General features: G+C 36.5%; 1 protein-coding gene and 1 non-coding gene across 4 annotated transcripts in view; one reads left to right on the top strand and one right to left on the bottom strand.

Annotated features, from left to right (window-relative positions):
* MAP3K13 (mitogen-activated protein kinase kinase kinase 13) overlaps window positions 1-23,832 on the bottom strand; it is a 152,795-nt gene that overhangs the window by 32,329 nt on the left and 96,634 nt on the right. For all 3 annotated transcript variants that reach the window (XM_064493468.1, XM_010976167.3, XM_031452664.2), the window contains 2 exons: window positions 8,968-9,531; window positions 3,250-3,433 (listed from right to left, as the gene is read on the bottom strand). In XM_064493468.1, the coding sequence (XP_064349538.1) occupies window positions 3,250-3,433; window positions 8,968-9,442 (659 nt within the window). In that variant the 5' untranslated portion in view covers window positions 9,443-9,531. The remainder of the gene's footprint in view (window positions 1-3,249; window positions 3,434-8,967; window positions 9,532-23,832) is intronic.
* On the top strand, window positions 17,362-17,435 carry TRNAA-UGC (transfer RNA alanine (anticodon UGC)). The gene has a single exon. It is a non-coding gene; the product is annotated as a tRNA-Ala (tRNA).

The following is a 23,832-nucleotide window of genomic DNA, read 5'->3' as shown; positions in this document are numbered from 1 at the left end:
GTATGATAGATATTACCTGGTCCATTGCTACAGGTAAAGCTCAGAGAGGGAAAATGACTTATCTGAGACCTTTAACTAATACATGACAGAGCTGGGATTTGAATCCAGTCTAAGTTCAAAGCCCACACTCTTTCCACTCACTATGCTACACTGCCTCCCTTCTAGGTTTTTAAAGTTTATATAGACAAGCATATTGGGGATTCCTGAATTACTACTGTTGTCTTATAAAAGTGGGAACATCATATTAACCCTACTTCACAGTTTTGTTCTAAGAATGAGAAAAGAGAAGAAAAATTACCATGAGGAACTCTCTGTGTCTTTATCTCTCAATGATATGCATACCTTCCTCTAAAACTTTCTGGAGAAGTTAGGAGAGTATTCTGCCTACAAGGCTCCCAGCTAAAGTCCTCAGCCAGCTACCAATTCATGTCTTATCTCTTAGGCTACGAAAGTTGTGAAAGAATTTAGAGGCCATGGCTTGTGATCATGTGAAAGGCTTATAATAGCAACAGGTTACAAAGAAGTATCATTAGTTTTCATTTTTCCTGCCTTGATATGCCTGTCAAATGCCACAAAGCTATTTCTATTGCTCTCCTGCCATTTTCTAAGAAACTTGGAATTCTTATCTTGATTTAAAAAAAATTTTTTTTAACTTTCTTTTACTTCACTTTGTGGAAACTTCAGTGGAGCACAATTGTACAGGAACTACAAACAGACAATGGAATTTTCATTACAGAGAAATAATGAATAAAGGCAGAAATAATGTAATGTGCTTAAGAATATCAAAACAAATATTGGTTTGAAAGTAGTCAGTATCCTATTCAACCATGTTTTAACTTGTCACACACTGACAGAAAGAGTCTAACAGCGATATGTTACTCACTTTTCATCTTTCTTGACTGACAAATGAGAAGCGATCATTCCATCAGCCCTGTACTATGACAAGGCTCCTTAGTAGCTATAAATAACAGCTCTATAATCACTTCTAATTGCTACCTTTTCTTCCCTTTGGCACTCAATTCCATTAGGGACAGGCAGGTTGGGTATTCTTAAAAGATTGCTTAAAAAATTGAAAGAAAAAAAGAATCTAGTATTTTCTTGCACTTCCCTTCTGTACATGGTTCTTAGTAACTTCAAGAGAAGCTGAAAGCACAGAAATCGGTATCCAGAGAGACGTACCGAAATCTAATCATGCTTTCATATCTTCCAGACGGTCCTGAATGATTCATTGGCCAAGCAACACATGGCACAGATGGCTGCAAACATAACACTGCACAATGCCTCAAGAGCATGGTGTAACGGGCCAGGGACACAGTCTCACTATTGTTTTCCATGTAGAGGTAAAGACTATTCAAACATCTTCAGCCTAAAGAGTTGGACACTAGCAGAGCAATTCTTGTCCACAATGCTGAAAACTGTATGCGCAGGTAGGAGGGTCAGTAGGGAAAAGATTTGAAGGAAAAAGGAAGGAGCAAAAGAAAGGAAAAATCAAGCTTGTCACTTCTATCCTCTTAGGACACATGTCTACCTTCAGGTGCCTAGGACACCCTGCTAGAAAAGTCCTCTTACCTGAGACGCACAGCCTAGCTCACTGCCAGAGGCCAAAAGGCCATGCTAATCTAAATATTCAGTGTCTCAAACCCAGCATACCAATGACCCAAGCTTAAAGTCTAGTTAAATAAAAGGCTCTTCCTTCCATTTAGGATGGTGGACCATACTGTAATGATGATCATCTCAGTAAAGTAAAATGAAGGTAAGAAGTGAGTCTCTGACAGTCTGCTTAAAAACAATCCTCCTATCGTCTTTTGAAACTTACCATCTGGGGAAGATTACAATTGTTCTCTATAGCATTTTGTTTTAGTCTCACATCCTCCTGGCCCTCCTGGGGCAACCAATAATAGAATCACTACAGTCGCTGAAGTTCTCTCCCATGTCCTCTACACGGACGTTCCTGCCACATGGAAAGGAGTCCAAGGATGTCATTTAGTATCTCAGTTGAACACTTTTCTTCTTTTCACACTTTCTTTCCCTTTCCATAAGGAATCTTATTTGGGAATCAAAACTCAACTGCAATACACACTTAAACTTATTCTACAAAAACCTGTACCCAAGATTTCTATTCCTTACTTTGGGGATATGCTTCCAATTAAAAATTATTGCATGACATGTTTAGCTCTCTAATGAGAATTTTATTAAGAAAAGGATCTCTCTTGGGGGCAGGAAGGAACTCCTCCTAGGTTAGGGAAGGGGAATTTGTATGTTATTCCACTTTTAGCTGTAGCATCATTGGTCATACTATTTTCTGGAACTGAAATATATATAAAAATACACTAAGAAGCTCTAATTTCTAATCTTTCATCCTTCCTAAAGGCTACCTTTCCTGTCCCTCACCAAAAGGAAAGTGAGGAACAGGAAAAGGACCTCCTTTTAAGCCACTCACCATTCATTTGTTCAAGGCTAGGGCAAAATTTCAAGGCTGGTAAGAGAAGAAACTCAAGGGGAAGGTACAGGCAGAAGAGATTATACTATATTCAGAGCTCAGCATTGCCGAGTTTGGTGACTTTCACAAATTTACCTTTGAATCTCTCCATTTTCAGTGTTATGAAAATAATGGTCTAAAATAGAAAGATACATTCACACACTCTTGAAAACAACCACTTTGTGAAACAAATATAGCATTTAGTTTACTATCATTACTTTACTATTATTAGATTCAGAAAGTTGAGGCTTTGGCATTCTTTGAAAAGGGACCTAGCAACACCTGAAGCAGGGAGAAATTCTCTGAAGATACCTGTTACTACAAGTTAATATTTAAGAAGAGACACCAACAGAAACTAATAAGAAAATACATCTCTATTTACAAAGAACTAACTGTTCTGTGATCACTTCAGATGTTAGCTTTGTTTTCTTAATTGAATTTTAGGATGTTCAGGTTATCTTGAAGGGGCCTCTGTCATCCTATTGATAAATGACATTGATTCAGCAGATGTGACTGCTTGGCGGGAATAGATTCCTTCTCCCTCTCTGTCCCACGTATATCCCTTCCAAGCAGTGTGTGTTCTGGCAAGAAGAACTACAAGATTATAAAATCCTTAAACACATGACTCTAATTGGATCATTCTTTGCAAAGCACCTAACACAGTGCTAAGTCTACAGAGTGTTCTTAACATGTCTTTCAAAGCAGGAACTTACATGTATATATCAGGGGAAAGAAAATCTATTTCTTAAAAAAAAAAGGCCTTGACCTACTTGAAAGCGATGATGTTAGGGTGCTTCAACTTCCTCAAATGCTTGATATCCGTCTCGTTTTGTTCTCTCACTTTCTTGATGGCCACCTCCTCCGCTCGGAACTTGCCCAAGAAGACAGCTCCCTGGGCTCCACTACCCAGCCACTGCAGCTCTGAGATCTCCTCAAATGGCACTTCCCAAGTATCTAGGCACATAAGCGAGACACAAACTTACAGAGATCTCAGCATTTACTCAGGGACCATTCTACGAGGCCATTCTGAAGGTACCAACTTTACCATTACCCAAAATGACCTCTATCCTTTGTCTCCCACCTGGTAACTTGCTAAAAGATATAACCTTTCCATGAGTCTTAAAACTATAGATTAAATATTCACATGTATTAGTTTGTATCAATTTTTATCCAGTGAAACCTAGCAGATCAGAGATCTCCAATATAATCGCCTCCAAATGAAACATATCGCGACACTCCACGGCCCCACCTCCTCACTTTAAGCTTGTACGTTCAGTCAATTCACCTGTTTGTCTCTACATCACCATCCCTACCCCATCACTCATTATAAGTGTTGTTTTATTCCTCTTTGAATTTCTAGTACAGATGCTCAATCAATCCTCGCTGAATGAATTTTCAGTGATATTCTCCTAAGGATCTAATTATGTATAATAATTATACTAGTAATTATCTTTTATTTAATACTTACTATATGCCAGACATTAGCATAGTGCTTTAGATCTATCATGTGTTTAATCCTTACAACAATCCTACAAGTCTGGCTTTATTATGGTTATTTCAAATGAGAGAACTAAGGCACAGGGTAACTATGTCTTAAATAACTTAATCAAGGTCATATAATTGATAAGTGGCAAACCTGGGCCCAGAACCCGACAATTGGCTGAATCCAGGGACAGTGCTTTCTCCACCATACCACATTGCCTCTCATGAAGTAATTGGGAAGGTCATTGGTTATGATATAGTTATTCATATGGATGCAGTATTTTCGAGTTTCTCTTTTTCTCAGAGTTTGATTTTTTTTTTTGGCACCAAAAATGTAACGGGGTCATTTCTAAGTGGTGGCATTATTGATGGTTCATGTTATGTTACATATCCTTTTCTGTGTGAAATATTTTTAACCATAAGTCTATATTTTTTTTATTGAAGTATAGTTGATTTATAATATTGTGTTCGTTTCAGCCTATATTACTTTTGTAATGAATAAAATGCTATTTAAAATAGATACAAAATTCAATCAATATGTGCTTTAATCTCCAGAACCTTAAAAAGAAGAATATAATCCATTGATTTTTCTCTGTGTCCCCCTTTTTGCCAGTGCATTATCTCTGCAATGGTAAGAAGTGAACATCAAAGAGCTAGGAGCCCCATGGAGTGAGGCAAGGATGGTGACAATGCGAAAGGTTATGAGAGATTCTCATCAGGTTACCGATCACTTAAAGGACACTGTTTGCAGAGCACTGAACAAAGCAGTGTTGAATTAGCTTTGAAGATATTCTGATCTTGAAAGCAAGTTAATTCACTATCTACTACGTCAATGAAGCAAGTGCAGGAGGAGTTCATCAGTATCTAGAAGGGAACTACATTTCCCTCTTTTCTAATCTTCTCTACTTTAAGAGAAAAGAAATTCTGTAGGTTCTGAATAAAATGCCTTTTTTCATTACAATGGTCAAAACATGACCTTCAAAATGTAACTACAAAGAGCAGAAAAAATTATAGTGACGGTGATTAACAGCATGGGCATTTGTCCCAGTCTTTTGATATGAGCAGTATTAAAGGTTTCTGCTCTATTGAAATTGAATAGATGCTATACAAAGACAAATCTCTCTAAAATACAAACAGCTCACAAATATGAAATCACCAAAGGAACAAATATACCAAGTGATATTTGGGAGGAAACAGTAAGTTACAGACTTGACTGCTTTCAGTAGCTTTATGGCTTCTAATGACTTTGATCCCCACAGGCTGACTTGTGTGGAACACATAGGACATAGGTATTGATGGCTGAAGAAAGCACCAGCACTGGATTCTGAGCAAGAGTGTAAGTGGGCAGTAGTTCTCAGGATAACGTTATGAAAGCCCAAGTTACCATAATTTTTAATACATAACTATTAAAACTAGATAATCTTTGGGTTTCCTTTTTTTCCTATTTACTCAATCTTTATTTACTGTTAAGTACTAGAAACAGAAAATATTAGAAAAAACAGAAAAGCACATATTTTGTCTGAAATCCCATCTCATATTCATTTTCATCTTCCAGTCTTTGCTTATATGTATATCATATACAGCTATGTAAGAGTTTATGTGATGTATATTTTTTCTACTTTTTAATCTATTCCCCATTTATTTACAGTTTTTATTATAAGCTTAATAGTTGTTTACTGTACCCTCTTACCTTTTTTTGTACTTAAGTGTTTCCATTTTTTTATTTGCTAATTTAAACATGATCCTTTTTTCTTTCTTTGTATTATTTCCTCAAATTCAATCCTTAAAGAGTATAGTTTCCTGGATCTTGGTATACATTCCAAATTGCTATCCAAAAGGATTTTGCTAGTTTTTGCTGACAGTAGCAAAGTATGAGTACGTCTCTTGTGCTACAACTTTACCAGCAATGAATATTGACAATTATTTTTTGGTGCTAATTTAATTAGGTATAAAATAGTGTTTTATAAGTTTGCACTAGTTTAATTGACAGTGAGATAGAATATTTTCTCCAAATTTGTTTAATACATCTTCTTTGTATGAATTATCAAATTTATCCCTTGTCTACTTATTTATTAGGGTCCTGCTGTTCCCATAAACTTGAAACAGCCTTCTATTTTTTTGATATGTAGGAAGAGACTTTTTATAAAAGTATTTTCTTTATTTTATAATGAATTTTATAAATACAGTTACCCTGTTATTTCATAGTTTTATTATGTTTTGAACAAAGTATTTTTATAGATGTCTGTCATTTCCTTTGTAATTTCTTCTACTGTCTAATCTATCTTCTAAGAGTGATCCATAGTTGATTTTTCAAAAGTTTAACCTTTACACCTGAAGTTTATTTTGCTGTATGTGGTGTGAGGACTGATGCAAATTAATTTTTTCATATTGTTATTTAGTGATTCAAAAAATAAGCTGGTAAATAATCCTTCATTTTAATATCATTTTATAATGTTTATATTGTAATGTACTATACATATTTTATAAATAATTCCTATTATTTAGTATTTTTATAAAATGAGAAATAAATTATTGAAATTCAAATGATAGGAGGGAGGGGCAAGATAAGAGTAGAGGACTAAGGCACAAACTACTCTCTGTAAAATAAATAAGCTACAAGGAGATATTGTACAGCACAAGGAATATAGCCAATATTTTATACTAACTTTAAATAAAGTATAATCCATAAAAATATTGAATCAGTATGTTGTACACCTAGGACTAATATAACATGGTAAATCAACTATACTTCAAGTTAAAATAAATAAAATAAAATACAAATGATAAATATATTTGGCACTCAGATGCCAAATGTTTATATTATAATAAATAATAAGAATTTCCTTGACCAACAGTGGCTCATGCCTGTGTTAATTCAGCTATGTTCAGCCAAATCTTAATTATCCATGGAAAAATAAAGGGGATAGCACTGGTAATTCAAGAACAGAGTGTAAAGTAATACTTCAATCCCCTTTCCATCAATCTTTTTACCAGAACTAATTACCAGAAGTAAAACTGATTGATGTGATTTAGTCCTATCTATCCAGTCCCAATGTCTCTATCAATTTCTAGAAGGGAGCCAATGAACAGGAAAATGCCAGCAAAAAGAATGTTAGTGACAAGTATGTGCAAAATTGGGGGCCTAGATCATTGAGGAGCAAGATAACTAACCTTATAATGCTGGAAACTGGCTGTGCTCCCTCCAAGGTTAGCCCAGACTTTCTGCTGCTTTTACATCTGTCCCATTGGTACTCCTTCCCAGCTTTTATCCTCTCTCTGATTCATCACTATGACTACTATCTTAATTCCAACATCCACCATGATCCCTAGGACTGAGAAAAAGCCACATGCCCACTCACTTTAATGCGTAAGTTCTCCTCTGTTTATTCAGATGTGTCTATGACAATACTTGCTTTGAGACCGGGAACTATTTGGCAATAAAAGATTTCAATCACACATACTACCTTACTTGGACTTCACTACCAACGTACTAAATGGGAGATGAAGGTATCATTAAAATTTTTTTTAAATCGAGTGAAATTTCCTCATAATACCAAACGCAGGGACACATCTGTTCTATATATCATCCATTAGTTGACTGTAATCCAGGATTAAAGATTAGCTCCCTGATCCCAGAGCTGACAAGAAAAAAAACTACACTCAGTTTCAGGCTAGTGAATCTCTCCTCTGGCCCACAGCAACACCTGCTCACAGTAGGATATCCCGTCATCTGCTAAGGAGTTGGGCAACTGCCGTACCCTTGTAAGCTTAAACTGAACAAGCCTGTTTCTTATTTATTCCTGAAATAAGCCTTTCTGAAGATCACATAATCAATTGGAAGACAAATTAAATACAAACTTATAGAACATTAAAAAAATTAAAGGCTCTTTTTAACAGACATAGGATGTGTCTGTTAGCCCCCTTTAAGTCTGAATCTCAGTGCTGCATTTGGATCCTGAGACCTCCAAACTGCCACCAAAATAATTATTAGACTGGACAATTTAAGACTCTAAAAACCAAAGGAGTTTATCACATAAGCAGATATTAAGAGGTTTTGTGTCTAAGCAGAGGATAAGGAACTTATAAAAAGTAATAAATTAGGGGTAGCTATCTCTGGGTTGTGGGATTACAAGTGATTTTTATTTTCATCTTTGGATTTCTCTTTATTTTCAATTTTTAAAATAATGGTACTATTTAACATAGGAGTCCCCAACATTTGTGTGACAAGGAACAACTTTTAGATTTCCCTGCAACCTTAAGATCATAGAGGGGAAAAGGGGTGGAATGTCCAGGGTATGGCAGTATGTATGAAAGAGAGAAAAAAATAGACAACACCTAGGGAATTCCAAAGAATTTCTGCATGCAGTAGGAATGGATGCTGTGGTTGACAAATCCTGGAAAGTATACCTGAAATTGACAGATTAACAGGTAAATCCAAATATACTTATGGGTAAGGGGTATAGATGGGAAGACTGGTACTGGTTTAAGGGAAAGTATTTCACATCAACAGATGAATGGATAAAGAAAATGGGGTATCTTCTTTATATATATATATACATATATATATATACACACACACACTTTATATATATACCTATATATATACACTTTATACTTGTATGTACAATTTATAAATAATTATACCTATATTAAGTACAACTTTACTAAAATACCAATATATATGAAAACATGCATGAAAATAGAAATTTTAAATGATGAGATAAAAAGAACAGGAACTGTAACACTGTCCTCACTGTAATGTCATGGATTGTCTTATATGTGCTCTACTCTGGACACTACTGAAATGGACAACCATAGAAGATGGGCTTTGACCAAAAACAACCAACCAAATGTCAATCTGTTTCATTCAGAAAGTCCATAGAAAATTGATACGGGTGTTCCTCTGGCATTAGGCTTTTAATTCATCCACAGGTCAAAGGTTATCCAGTTAATGGTGGTGTGCATTTTACATAGGAAATATCTTCCAGGTCCATACCCTAGCTTACCTTGCTGCTGCAACTTGTAATCAGTGGAATATGCCTTCCCAATGATATTCCATACAGGCCTTAAGCATCCAAACAGTCCTTCAAGAAACCCACCACTGCTGCTGCCCGACCTGCTGAACTGAATCTTGATGTCTTCAGTTCCACTCGTGCCCTCTCCGTCCACAGGGTTGCTGTTTCCATGAGAAATGGCCATCTCTGATTCATCTTGTTCCCTTAGCTGAAGAACGCTGTTCTCAAACTGGTCCCTGGAATCCTCGCTTACACTTGTCAACACTGTGGTGGTGATGGGGCTGTTTGTGCCCTCAGTTAGCTCTGTTTGCACCACCCCCTTTTCTTGCTGGTTCTTAAGGTGCTTGGGTGAAGGGTGGCTCCCCATTGGTGCAACGTCATCTTGTAGTCCATTGAAGGTTTTGTTTTCTCTCAAGGGTAACTGTAGGGAAGAGGAGCAGCTCAGGTGCTCCTGAGGGCTGGCCATCGTGCCATGAGTGTGCCCAAGGTCCTGAGACGACCGACACTCAGAGGATCATTAGAACAGAGCTCTGATGTAAGAGTGGGCTTCAGAACCTGGGAAAAATAGGAGGACGACGTGAGATCACCCTTTCTTTAGTCATCCACACTACTACACTTCCATTTATTATAATAAAAACATTGAAAGAAGGGGGATTGGTTAAATAGTAGTGTAGATCTACATGGTGGAATACTGTGCAGCAGTTAAAAACCATGTTGTAGAAGAGTATTTACTAACATGGGAAAATGCTCATGACATATTAATACAAAAAACACATTAGAACAATATATACAACATAAGCCATTAAAAATTTTTGTTGTTGTTTAAAAGGATACACAAACATATATACAAGCAAAAAAACTGGAAGGATACAATCAAAGAATTAACAATAGTCAATTCCAGGTGGTTAGATTTGGGAGGGATTTATATTATTGTTTTTCAAGATACTCTGAGTAGTTTGCATTAATGTTTCTATAGACTGAATGCTTGTGTCCCCCCAAAATTTATATGTTGAAACTCAGTCTCAATTGTAATGTTATTTGGAAGTGGGGCCTTTGGGAGGTGATTAGACCATGAGGGTGGAGCCCTCATGAATAGGATTAGTGCCCTTATAAGAAAGAATCCTAGAGAGCTCCCTCACATTTTCTGCCATGTGAGGACACAGTCTATGAACCAGGAAGCATGCCTTCGTCAGATTGTATCTCTGAGTGCCATGGTCTTGGATTTATCAGCCTCCAAAAAACTGTCAGAAGTAAATGTTATCTGAGTTATCTAGTCTATGATATTTTTGTTATAGCAGCTTGAACAAACTAAGACATGAGTTATTATATTTATAATCAGAAAAAAATTATTTTCCTTCCCCAAAGTATAAATATATTTTTATTAGAAACTACATTCTGTGTTATTATAAGTCACTACTCATATTCTCTGTTTGCGTTAGTGTCTTTTCCACTGGCACCTTACTTTAATTCCTAAAGCATGTAAATAAATGTCTTGTGTATGTGACAAGACAAATTCCTAAGATAAATTTTGTTTTTGCTGTACTGTACCAAATCTGGGCAATGTGATTAAGCCCCAGCCCTTTAAACTTATTCCTTGCTTCTGATCTGTCCATTGGCCCAAATTTCTCAGAGGTACCTAACCTCTGAAAATAAAGACATGGAATTGTTCTAGATTCACCAGATCATGCAAAATCTATCTTAAATTTATTCAATGTATGTTGCTTATTAGAAATTTACTTTCTTTGCAAATCCCTATATAATAGGGATAATACAGAGAAAGATAAGAATTGAAGAGTCAAGGGCTAGATTGTAAGTATGCCAGGCTAAGAGGTTTGGATTCTATCCTGAAGGTGATGGGGAGCCACAGTATCCTATATTGGGGGTTAAAAATAAAAATAGACCATTCCCATTTTATTAATTCCTCATCTTTATTACTAAGACCTAAATTTTAAGCCTTTTCTTTTCATTGCCATTCCCTATGAATAGCTTATGTGAGTGAACCATTGAAAATATCCTATCCTTTAAACTCTCTTTCATCCACTCAAGTATTAACTAAGCTCCTATCACATGCTATACAATGTGTTAGGCATTAATGAATGGCATATAGGTTCTCACTCTTTGGGAACTTAACAATCTAGAGAGAAAGACAACAATAGCCATACAATTAGATAGGATACACAGATATGTACACGGTGCTATGGGACCTCAGAAAAATAAACATCAAATATGTCTAGAGATGTATCTACAGATTTAATGCAATCCCTATCAAATTACCCAGGACATATTTCACAGAACTAGAACAAATTATAATAAAATTTATATGGAACCACAAAAGACCTAGAATTGCAAAAGCATTACTGAAGAAAAAGAAAGAGGCTGGAGGAGTAACTCTCCCAGACTTCAGACAATACTACAGAGCTACAGAAATCAAGACAGCATAGTATTGGTACAAAAACAGACATATCGACCAATGGAATAGAATAGCGAACCCAGAAATGAATCCACAAACTTTTGGTCAACTAATCTTTGACAAAGGAGGCAAGAATATACAATGGAATAAAGACAGTCTCTTCAGCAAATGGTGTTGGGAAAACTGGACAGCAGCATGTAAAGCAATGAACACTCCCTTACACCATATACAAAAATAAACTCAAAATGGATCAAAGACTTAAACATAAGACAAGATACAATAAACCTCCTAGAAGAAAATATAGGCAAAACATTATCTGACATACATCTCAAAAATGTTCTCCTAGGGCAGTCTACCCAAGCAATAGAAATAAAAGCAAGAATAAACAAATGGGGCCTAATTAAACTTACAAGCTTCTGCACAGCAAAGGAAATCATAAGTAAAACAAAATGACAACCTATGGAATGGGAGAAAATTTTGGCAAATGAAACTGACAAAGGCTTGATATCCAGAATATATAAGCAGCTCAAATGACTTAATAAGAAAAAAACAAACAACCCAATCCAAAAATGGGCAGAAGACCTCAACAAGCAATTCTCCAAGGAATAAATACAAATGATCAATAGGCACATGGAAAAATGCTCAATATCACTAATTATCAGAGAAATGTAAATCAAAACTACAATGAGGTATCATCTCACACCAGTCAGAATGGCCATCATTCAAAAGTCCACAAATGACAAATGCTGGAGAGGCTGTGGAGAAAAGGGAACCTCCCTACACTGCTGGTAGGAATGCAGTTTGGTGCAGCCACTGTGGAAAACAGTATGGAGATTCCTCAAAAGACTAGGAATAGACTTACCATATGACCCAGGAATCCCGCTTCTGGGCACATATCCAGAAGGAACACTACTTCAAAAAGACACCTGCACCCCAATGTTCATAGCAGCACTATTTGCAATAGCCAAGACATGGAAACAGCCTAAATGTCCATCAACAGATGACTGAATAAAGAAGATGTGGTATATTTATACAATGGAATACTATGCAGCCATAAAATCCGACAACATAACGCCATTTGTAGCAACATGGATGTTCCTGGAGAATGTCATTCTAAGTGAAGTAAGCCAGAAAGAGAAAGAAAAATACCATATGAGATTGCTCATATGTGGAATCTAACAAAAAAAAAAGTACATAAATACAAAGCAGAAACAGACTCATAGACATAGAATACAAACTTGTGGTTGCCAAGGGCGTGGGGGTGGGTGGGAAGGGATAGACTGGGATTTCAAAATGTAGAATAGACAAACAAGATTATACTGCATAGCACAGGGAAATATATACAAGATCTAGCGGTAGCTCAATGAATATATGTATGTTCATGGATAACTGAAAAATTGTGCTCTACACTGGAATTTGACACAACATTGTAAAATGACTATAACTCAATAAAAAAAAGTTAAAAACTTTTTTTAAATACTTTGTAAAATGTTAAAAAAAAGTATTTATTAAATATATGCTGGGAGTTGTGCCATGCGCTAGGCTAGGTTCTGTGCATAAAGAACATTACTATTACCATTACTATTTTTAATGATAAGTAAGACAAAGGGCTTTACAATTTACAGAGCCCTGTTAACATAATCAGTGATGAGTTTACTCTCCAGAGTAAGAAAACCAACAATCTGACTGTAGTGTTTGCCAATTTCCCTGGTATAAATACTCCCACCAAAGCAGATTTCAAGCTAATAGCAGTTTAACAACCTGCTTGCGAAGTTACTAAATATTTGACAATTGGCTCTTACAAACTGGTGCATAAGTCAGCATCAGCACCACAATCTTTGTGATGGTGGTATTTTCACTTTAGAAAAGTACGAAACTTCTAAGGCCATGTATTGACTAAGTGGTAGAGCATATTCTTTTTTACAACATGAGGGCACCTCTTAGGATAACCCTCACTTTCTTAGGTTGCTTCACAGGTGAAAAAATAATGTTTCCTGTGATCCTGATCTAAACATCTGATTGCTTGTGAGGGGACACCAGAGTGCAGAGTTATTATCCCTGTTTTTCACAGAAGGACACTGAGGCCTAGTGAGAGGTATATGCTAAAGGTCACAGAGCTAGGATGGAACACCAGGTTATTTTTCCTAATCCCAAACTCCTGTACCACTGTACTACATGGTCTCTTTAAGACAGTTTCTTCTTTTCAAAGCTTATATGCTACTTAAGGAGTTGGTACTTATATCAAGGGAATTAACTCCTGCCCACTTCTTTATCCCATGACCTAAGGGTCATATTCTGTTCCACAGAGCTGTGAGAGAAGAGGAACAACACTGGGGCAGGAATAGTTAGGTTGGGCTGAATGGAATTGAGATGAACCTCTGAAAGAAAGGTGTGTTTGAAACTGACAAAAGAAAGGAAGTCAGGGAAGAATACAAGCATTTGCAGAGACAGGGAAAAATGACCAGGGCATGTGTGAGAGGGCTGGGAACCCAGAAATAATGAAATAGGTAGCTAATGTTGATGAGCAGTGTGAAACAAAGGTAACTCCTCCTTCATATAGGGACTCTGAAAGCTCATGAAATAATGCAGATGATTTTTCCCTTTAAACAAATCAAAGAGATTTAACTACATCCAGTTAGGTTAAGAGGGACTTAAATTCTGGGGCATGGAGAAATTTAGGGGCTGGGAGGCTGCCTGGGAATATACGGTTGGGGAAAGGAAAGAACGAAGGAAAAAGAAAAGCTGGAGCCCTTTGTTACAGCAACTGCTGTTTGCTGAACTGACCACGATTCCCCTCCCCTATTTGCCCCACTTCCTTCCTTTTGTGCGCATCTCTAAGCTTTGACATTACTGATCCCCTCATTTTGCTTTCTTTCTGATCTCCTGCCACAACCTTGAGCTGTCTCTGGCCTTCGGCCTCTCAGACCTTGCTCTGCCTGATCTCTTGGCCACTGCCTCAGCAGTTGCTTCCAGTCTGTCTCTATCGCTGGGACTCGTGGTTATCCTTTACAGCACGGGACATACATACATTATGCTGTTGGCTCATATCAGGCTTGAGGATAATGCAAACACTCAAATGTATATGTGAATTTCAGCCAAACACCTATTTGTGCAATTTGTTCTTTGAACCAAACCATAGGATTTTATGTTAATTTCTGATAAATTTCCATTTTGTCCACTTTTATTCTGAGTTTTCCCATGATGACATCATATTGAAATGAGCTCATATACAAAAAGTTAGAAACACATGTTTCCTTTGCAATCTCTTTCCATTTCTAAGAGGTTAAGAGTGCACAAGAAGTGGACCTGTTCCCATAGGCACTGGGGATGAGTCTAAAGAAGAGAACTTCAGCATGATCATCACATTCAGTTTGATATTTAAGAGACCAACAAACAACAAGATTTGCAAGGAATATAGTCCAACCCACTTGTTTTACACATGAGAATCAAAACCCAGAAAGATTGCTGACTTGATCAATACAACTAATTAGTGGCAGAGCTGGAATGAGTCCTCTTTCCTCATCCTTTGCTCTTCCCCTAGTCTGGTTGTTTATTTGGATAAACAGAAACAACTAGTCATGTGACAGCAGCATGACCACTGATGACAAAAATGATAATAATTCACAGTGTTACTCTAGATGCACTAAAGCTACACCCAAGGAAGCACAAGCACCCATTTAGAGGGGTGACCCTGCATCTATCAACAGAACAGTGAAAAGCACCTAGCTATTGGTGATTCAGCTGCTCTGGGAGTGGGCAGAGGTGATGGAAACCTGAAGATGTGCATAAAGATGTGTAGTCAAAGAGGCTTTCCTCTGCTCACCAAGAATATCAAGTCCAATTTCAACCAACGAAGGCGGAGAAATGGATAAGCACAAGAACAAAGGGAAAGAAATCATCACCATGACTATATTCAAATTGATCAAGCTGATTCTACATGTAAGAAGGGTGTAGGAGGATAAAAAGATCACAGTTTTACCTGCGTTTGTACGTTCACCCACATGCTGCCACTACACAATGAAGAGGAGGGTAAGTGGAACCTGAGGGTGCACAAGCAATCCCACCATCTCTGCCTCGGTCTTTGTCCTCCCAGGTCCCCTCTCTCTGTCCAGATTTGGCTCAGAGACCCTCATGGGAACTGACTGTTTAGATCTTCTAATTCATGAGAAGTCAAAGCTAGAAATTTATTAGAAGGGAACAGAAAGGGAAAGAGGCAAGAATTTTAAACAGTGAGAGTCAAGTGGAAAAAGACAAGGAAGAGCAGAGGGGTAAAAGGGCCAGGTTGGCACATCACCCTTATCAGGAGGAAGCTCTATGGGCAGGGCTGCAGGTGAAGTGATGCTGTTGCCACCTATACAAGGGCTCCTGAATCTGCCAGGAGCACAAGGTAGTGCTTCCATATCCACCCTTCAGGCACACTTGCCTTGCCCTGTGAATTGCTCAGCCTCAAAAGCAGGAAGTGGTTTGTGTAAAATTAGTAGGCGAGGGTTGGAGACAGCAGCAGCTGTGCACTTGCCAGGGCACTGCCAATTTCTGGAAATTACCTTGGCTTCATGCCAAGATGGAATCAGCACAGAGAAAAAGAGGAATGGAAGAGGTAATGTGGCCAAATGGCCCTTGAATTCTTGTGTTTTTAGTATATAATATAGTTTCCCCCATATTACTAAAAGAGGATAATTTTATAATAGATCAGATTTTGAGTTTTATGTCATAAATATAAGTAAATCAAAGATTTTGGATAATTTTGTCCCACAGATAAAAGTATGACTGAAATTGAATAAAATTTAAAAGTAACTATTATTGCTGAGGTTTCCTGATTGATGCTCAGCTCTTCCCAAGCTGTCTTCTCTCTACTTGGCATTTTCTTGCCTTAAAATGAACTGCCATCCTAACCTCCTGATTATTTCTCTAAAATTCATATAGCAGTATTTAGAGCATAAGTAAGATTTCTGCTATTAGGGCATCATTCACATTTTAAAACTGGGATTCAGTTACTTGTTCATAGTAATAACATAAAATGATCTTCCCATGGTAGAGGTCTGTCACCGAGATCTTCATCTGAACTTAAAAAAAATTAGATAGCTTTTTCTAATGGAATTACAAAATTCTAAGTATATGATTATTTAAAATCAGATGAGAAGAGTGACCTACAATCACATCTTTACCCCTAACTTGCTCTCTTAACTGTGAACCATCCAATGAAATCCCTATTTGAAAGGACAATAATAACCTCACATCAACCATATTCATTGACCTACCTTATCCTGTCTTCCTTATAATGTTTCCCCCAATAACCATGCATTCAAAAATACTGATTCAGTGTCTACCATACACCTGTATTTTTGGTTTACATTATGAATGTTTAATAATATTGAAGTCTGCTAGAACCAGCAAAAAATTAAAATTATAAAAAGGCAACCTCCATGTTGACAGATTACTTTATGAATATTAGTGCCTATAAATACAACCATGATTAAAGTCTAATTTTACAATGTAGGTTTCAAGATTTATTTTTTAAAACCTACATTATAAACATACTCACTTTCAGAGTTGTAGACTATAATCTTATCAAAAATAGAAACTTGTGAGGCTTCAAATATACTTTAAGTCAAAGACTAAATAAATTTCTTGACCAAAGGAATGATTTCTCTATAATCTCCATAAACCTATGGTAAATAATATATATTAATATAAGTGTTAATATTCCAGAATAGAATCAACATTTTCTGACTTGCCATATGAAGAAGAAAATTAATAACTAAATAAATGCACTTAGAATGTCTTAAAAAATAAGACACAGACATTTATGCCCTTAAATATTTAATATTAATAAGTATAAAAATAATTATATAAGCATTTCAAGAAAACAATAAAGTAGGTTCAAAAGGTCAACAGTGATTATCACTGAAAATTTTCTATTTTCCTAAATTACTAGTCTCAGCATTCATTACTCGGTTAATCAGAAGTTTTCAGGGGGAGGGTATAGCTCAACTGGTAGAGTGCATGCTTTGCGTGCATGAGGTCCTGGGTTCTATTCCCAGTATCTCCTCTAAAAATAAATAAATCTAATTACCTCTCTCCCTGCCATTGCCAAAACAAAATAATTAAATAATACAATAACAAATAAATAAAATATAAAAAATAGAACTTTTTAAAAAAAGAAGTTTTCAATCCAAATCTTTGCTGCTTTAAATACACAGATAAATGAGCCATCTTTACTGCATTCTAAAGACACTGTCAGGAAAACTAATTGTCAGTGTGTGCTGAGACTTGCAAATAGGCATAAGAATAATTATAAAGTCAAAACAAAAAGAAAAATGAATTAAAAACAGATGACAATGAGGAAACAACAGTGGATGACTCCTACTTTGTTTTTATCTTCTCTACTAGTAAAATCATATTCAAGCTGGAAAAGGTGGAATAATCTTGGTAAGTGAATTGAAATGCAAGAAAGATAAAGAGACAAAGTTATATCTAATTATATCTTGATTATTTACAAGTTCTGAGGTCCAGATGAATTACACATTAAGGAACTAAACCCATTGCATTTAGGATCAAAAAGCAACCTTTGGTAAAGAATTATATTTAGGAACTGTGAACAAGTTATTTATTCATGGAAAAGTAGAAGATAGAGAAATACCCTAATTTTTTTTAAAAAAGGGAGGATTATAGAATATATAGAACTGTGAACTTGAGTTGGTCCCTGACAAAAGCATCAACTACACAGTAAGCACTCAATATAAGCTAGTCCCTTTTATTATTTTCCTTTCTTGTTATCTTGTGCTTCTCCTTTCTCTCTTTTTTTTTTTTTTTTTTGGAAATCTATGACTCTCCTTAAGATGAACAGTTCAGGAGAACAACTGAAATGACCACTGAAATTATTTTAAAATTACTATTTAAATTTTTAAAATTAGGGCTATAATGCACACTTTCATATTGTTTCCCAGTCAACAAATTCAGAACCTCCTATGCACTTCATCATATGGAGGGCAATACTGTAAGGGGCTAAGACAGAAAGCACTGGTGGAACTAATCATTAACTTGACCTTACTCTCTCTCTAAGCTCCAATTTCATTATCCGTAAGTGGTGATAACAGAGGAAGATATAGCTCAGTGGTAGAGTGCATGCTTAGCATGCACGAGGTCCTGGATTCAATCCCTACTACCTCCATAAATAAACAGATAAATAAACAAACAAAGAAACCTAATTGCCTCCCCCACCCAAAAATATATATATATACATGGTGCTAACAACAGAATCCACCTCATAGATCATATATGAGATATGATCCAGTGCACAGTGAATCCTCAAGACTTGTTAGCTATACAAATCTTTAACCAAAAAAATTAAAAGGAAAAGATATGTGGCAATACGCTCAATATATATATGAATTCAAGAGGCATGAAAGGAAGGACAAGGGGACAGTAAGATTGTCTTAAGGAAAGTAAAAGAATGAGAAAAGGGGGATAAGGAGGGATAGACCAATATACCTAGAAATTGAGGCACATAGAGTTTGTAACATTCATTTGAAATTATAAATGAAAGCACAGAGAATCAATAAACAGAAAGATACCAGGTCAAAATGGAATAAGTAAGATGGAAAAGAGGAGAGAAAAATCCCAAACGTATGCAACTTCTTTTTCATACTTAATTTCCTTTGTCTTTGATTTAATTACAGTAGTTATTTTTACCTTCCAGGTTTTAATTAAATGGAAAAGAAAAGGAAAACTCTACGTACCTCTAGTATTTGAGAGAATATTAATACTTTGTAGTTCTAATATTTGGGAGAAAAAGTATGTAATACCCATGGTTTTAACATTGTTATATTAAATTAGGAGATAATTTTATTGATTCAAAAAATATCTCTAGGGAAAGATTGCCTATGTTTTAAACAAAAGAGCAATTAGAACATAGGAGAACCATTGCAGAACTGTGTTCCCAAGGGAGGTTATGGAATTTTCTTCCCTAGAGATCCACAAATTTCTGTATCATGTAATGTTCACATGAAGATATTCTGCCTGTCAGGGACTGCCTAATTCTACTATTGCCTCATCCACCTTCCTGGAAACGTTACTGTCTTCAGGCAGTTCACCTTCACTTTCTTGATGAAGCCCCCATCCCTAGGGCAAGGCCTAAAAAGTTTGCTGTGGCTCCAGGCCTAGAGAACATTGTACAAAAGCAACTTCCCACAAACTTAGGGGGGAAAATTCATAAAAAATAGTCCTTAAATGATAAATTTAACATTGCTGCAAAATGCATGAGCTCTAGATTCAAACTTTCTGGTTCAAATACTGATTCTGTGCACGGGGAAGTTCCTTATCTTTGTGCATCTCAGCTTCCCCAATCAGAAAGTGGATAATAAAGAGTATCCACCTCAGGGCTGTAACAAGGGCTAAATGAGGTAATACTTGCAGAGTGTTTAACATATAACCTGGCACAGAGTAAGAACCTACTAAAGCTTTGCTATTTATATTTTAAAGGCATAAATATTTTATTCTAAAATAAGATAGTATATTCTTTATTAATAATAATATCCATATGGTTAAGGAGTAAGACCAAGTAAGTATATGTATTTTACGGCACATCCGTCCTTGGTCATTCCAGGGATATAACCATGTATATCCAGGGATATAACAACCTTCAAGTTGTCCCAAAGAGTGGCTATTTTCATTTTATAATGAAAAGACCATTTATTTCCAAGGGGTTAAGTAGAGCAGCTTAGCCCAGAAATTAGCAATGACCTACCCTATAGGATATGACACCAATATTCATTGGCCCCAGGCCCTGAGACCACTTTGATCACTCTCATAGTCGCAATGCTTTGTCTCGTTTGAAAAAAAAAGGGGGGGGGGATGTAATTTGAAGAATCACGTATGTTGAGAGATTAATAATCCCCTAATAAAGAGAGAGTATCAGTGGCACAAGTAAGGAATTTATGTGAGGAATAAAAACATATTTAATAATTACCTATAATAAATATCACAATATTAACATATAACTACATTTGTATACTATGTCATATGTTTATTTTTGGAGGGGTAGTTAAGTTTCCTTATTTGTTTATTTTTAGAGGAAGTACTGGGGATTGAACCCAGGACCTTGTGTATGCTAAGCCCGTGCTCCATCACTTGAGCTACACCCTCCCCCTATTTACTCTGTCATATGTATCTTCCTTTGTAGACTGGGTATGCTTCTAAAGAAAAAAATAAACTGAATCTAATTAGAGATTAATTCATATTCCAAATGTACTTGGGGTTGAACTGAAGGAAGGTTTTTATGCTATAATAATCATTTTTCTGAATTAATATTTTCTGAAGTCTGTGTGAACACTGCCTGTATGATAAGTGAGCAGCAGAAGCAGGCACTAACACTGAATTTGTTGCAGGACCCTTTATAAACCCAGGCCCTGGCAGGAAATAGATGGCACACTTGAATGTAGCAAATGAGGAGAATGTAATGAGACTACTTACGAAGGAGGGGGCAGGAAAAGCAACAAGGATGGTGCCATTTCCCAAAGCTAGTAACAGTCAAAATGCTGTTAACTGGCAGGGGAAAAATTACCAGAACCTGGAGAGCACAGCTATAGAAGAATGTTATCCAGAGGAGCTGTGGCTTTTGGTAGAAGGATGCAATCAAAGTTCAATGACCTGATAGGGATGGAGCCAGGGGAATTAATATTGAACCCCAATCTCACTCTCCTCTTGCTAGCTGAGACCCTGCAGATGCTTCCCATTGGTTGAACCCAATAGAAAACCAGAGGGTAAGGACGTCCATTGATGCAACCTCCAAAAGCACAGAACAGAGTGCTTTCAGAAGGACTGAAAATAGATCTGATCCTAAGTACCATACCAGTGGAGATCCTGATGCTAACGGCAGAGACAAAATGGTCAAGCCGGAAATGCAACAAGCATAGCTGAGCTTGTAAAAGGTCAGCTAGTAAAAGGTCAGTCTCTGGCTTCTCCAGATATTTTGGTTTGGTGAGAAAACTTGAACTCTGGTGTCAGTTATGGGGTCTATAGCAGTTGGGTATCTATTGGACAATCTGTTTTTTCTGCCTGGGCTGATGTATGGGGAATACTTTCCCCTCTAAATATATAAAATACTATTTATTATATTCAGGTCTTCTATGAGTCTTAATACCATGTAATATGTTCCAAAAAAGCATTTCACCAATGAAAACTAAATGATATTCACATTGTGATTAAATACTAATAGTGGAGGCAGCTTCCTACACATGGGTTCTGAAAAATGGTCTTCCTCATGTGACTTATGAGAGTATTAAATGAGATAAAGGACATGAAAGTGCTTTTCAAGCTATTAAGTAGAATCTCGATGCTAACTGTTGCTATTAAAATATATGCCAGCCACGGGGAAATGATGGATGGCATACTGCTTAGTAAGAATTGGTGGGCTATGCTGTCAGGAGCTACTGCTCATGACTCTAACCAGATGAGAGAAGAGGGAAAATTTTGCTAGATGAAATTATATTATGAAAGTTCTCTTTTCCCAGTAAGTTTACTGTTAGAGTTTGGACTCTTTGGATGGTGAGTTATAATTGAAATAGAGATAAATATAACACATCATGCATTTGTTTTATACTATATTACATGAAAGTAAGCTTCATGGCCAGCTTAGTATAACAACAGAGTTATTGAAGAGTATCAGTAACAGTCTTCCAATGATACATGTGGAATTTCCCACAAAGCTGCAGATCCTACAGACTGTTCCTGGGCAAGTCCTGAATGTACTTGGCAGGCAAGAAGTTGTCAAGGGTCCTTCTGCCATCACTGCATTGCATTTTCAGGTCTCGCTTAGGAATGACAGAATCATAGATTGTTAAAATTGGAGGGAGCAGTGAGTGGGTGATGATTTCTATTTTTCAAGAGAAATAATTCATCCTAACTAGTTTGTATATTTGCTAGGGGTAGAATCCAAGTATTATTTATTTCCATTCCTTGTTCACTTCTTTTCCTCCTTATCTAGCCTCAGCACCTAGTACAGGACCTGATATCATAAGATGCAGTTTACTTTCTGGTTAAGAGAACTTCCCACGTACACAAACACGCACATACACGTGTACATGCACACAGAGCAATTTGACAAACAATATATTAATAACAATAGCTAACATTTTCTGAGATTATTGGTGCCAAACACTGTTCAAAACACTTTTCCTATTTTCACTTCTCTAATCCTCACATCAACCCTTCGAGAAAGGTACTATTATTACTCCTCTAGTTGATAAAGCAGTTGGGGCACAGAGTGTTTAAATAACTCACCAATAGCTACTAAGTAGTAAAGACAAGAGTTGAACCCAGTTTCACTCCAGTTCCAGAGCCTGAGCCTGAGCCCGAGTCCAAGCCCATGCCGTTAACCACAGTGCTCTACTGTCAATATTATAATGGTCTTCTATTTAATTAAGAAAGATCTAAGTCAGAAAAATATGGACTTGACTCACATCTTACCTCAAGCTTGAGTTCTACATTTAGGATAAAAGGTAAAAATTCCTAGCAACAAATAAAAACAAGTGGAGAATTCTAAAACATGCCCACTTTCTATAGGGTTTACTCCATTCTCTTTTAACATCAAACCGCTAAACTTGCACTGTCCAATATGGGAGCTTCTAGTCACATGTGGTTATTTAACTTAAAATTAATTAAAATTAAATAAAATAAAAAATTCAGTTCCTCGGAGGCACTAGTCCATTTCAAATGCTCAGTAGCCAAGTGACTAATGGCAACCATACTGGACAGCACAAAATAGCGCATTTCCATCATCACAGAATGTCCAGTTGGACAGCAGTTCTGCATAAGATTCATTCATATTAATAGACCTGTTTGTTGGGAGAATTAATGAAGAGATTATGGCTTTCCTTTGTACGTGGGAATTTGCTAAATGCACAGAACTCCATTACCTCCTTTAAAATAATAGGTTTGCTACCAAGTTTTAGTAATATCTGTGAATGAAATGATTTAAGCACAGCTCATTCTAATGATGGTTCATCAAGATCACATTAGAGCAGAAATTTTTTTTAAGGATTTTTCAAGGGACCACACAGCCAGGTGTCTAAAATCATCAAAAGAGCCAAAGGAACCATTTTCAAATAACAAAGTAGTTTCGATAGTCATTTGTGGAGAATTTTTAAATTGAAATTAGATTATTGTTATTCTCATAATTACCATTCTACAAAATTCCTAATCACAGGACTAGTGCAGGTGAAAGGCAGAAAACTAGGGGAGGGCAACTGGAGGAAAGGCTGAACAGGACCAGAAGTTTTTACCAAATCACTAACAGCTCTTGTCACTTCTCAGAGAAGACTGTACAGATAACCAGGATAAAAACTCCAGGGGGAGGCAGGAACTCTAGACTCTGGATCCAATGTCTAATTTTAATAGAAAAGTAATTAAAACCATATTAGTGAAAGATCCTATTGCTTTAGATGTTC

The sequence above is a fragment of the Camelus dromedarius genome, chromosome 2 (assembly GCF_036321535.1).
Source record: "Camelus dromedarius isolate mCamDro1 chromosome 2, mCamDro1.pat, whole genome shotgun sequence".
Lineage (NCBI taxonomy): Eukaryota > Metazoa > Chordata > Mammalia > Artiodactyla > Camelidae > Camelus > Camelus dromedarius.
This window is presented reverse-complemented; position numbering and strand designations above follow the sequence as displayed.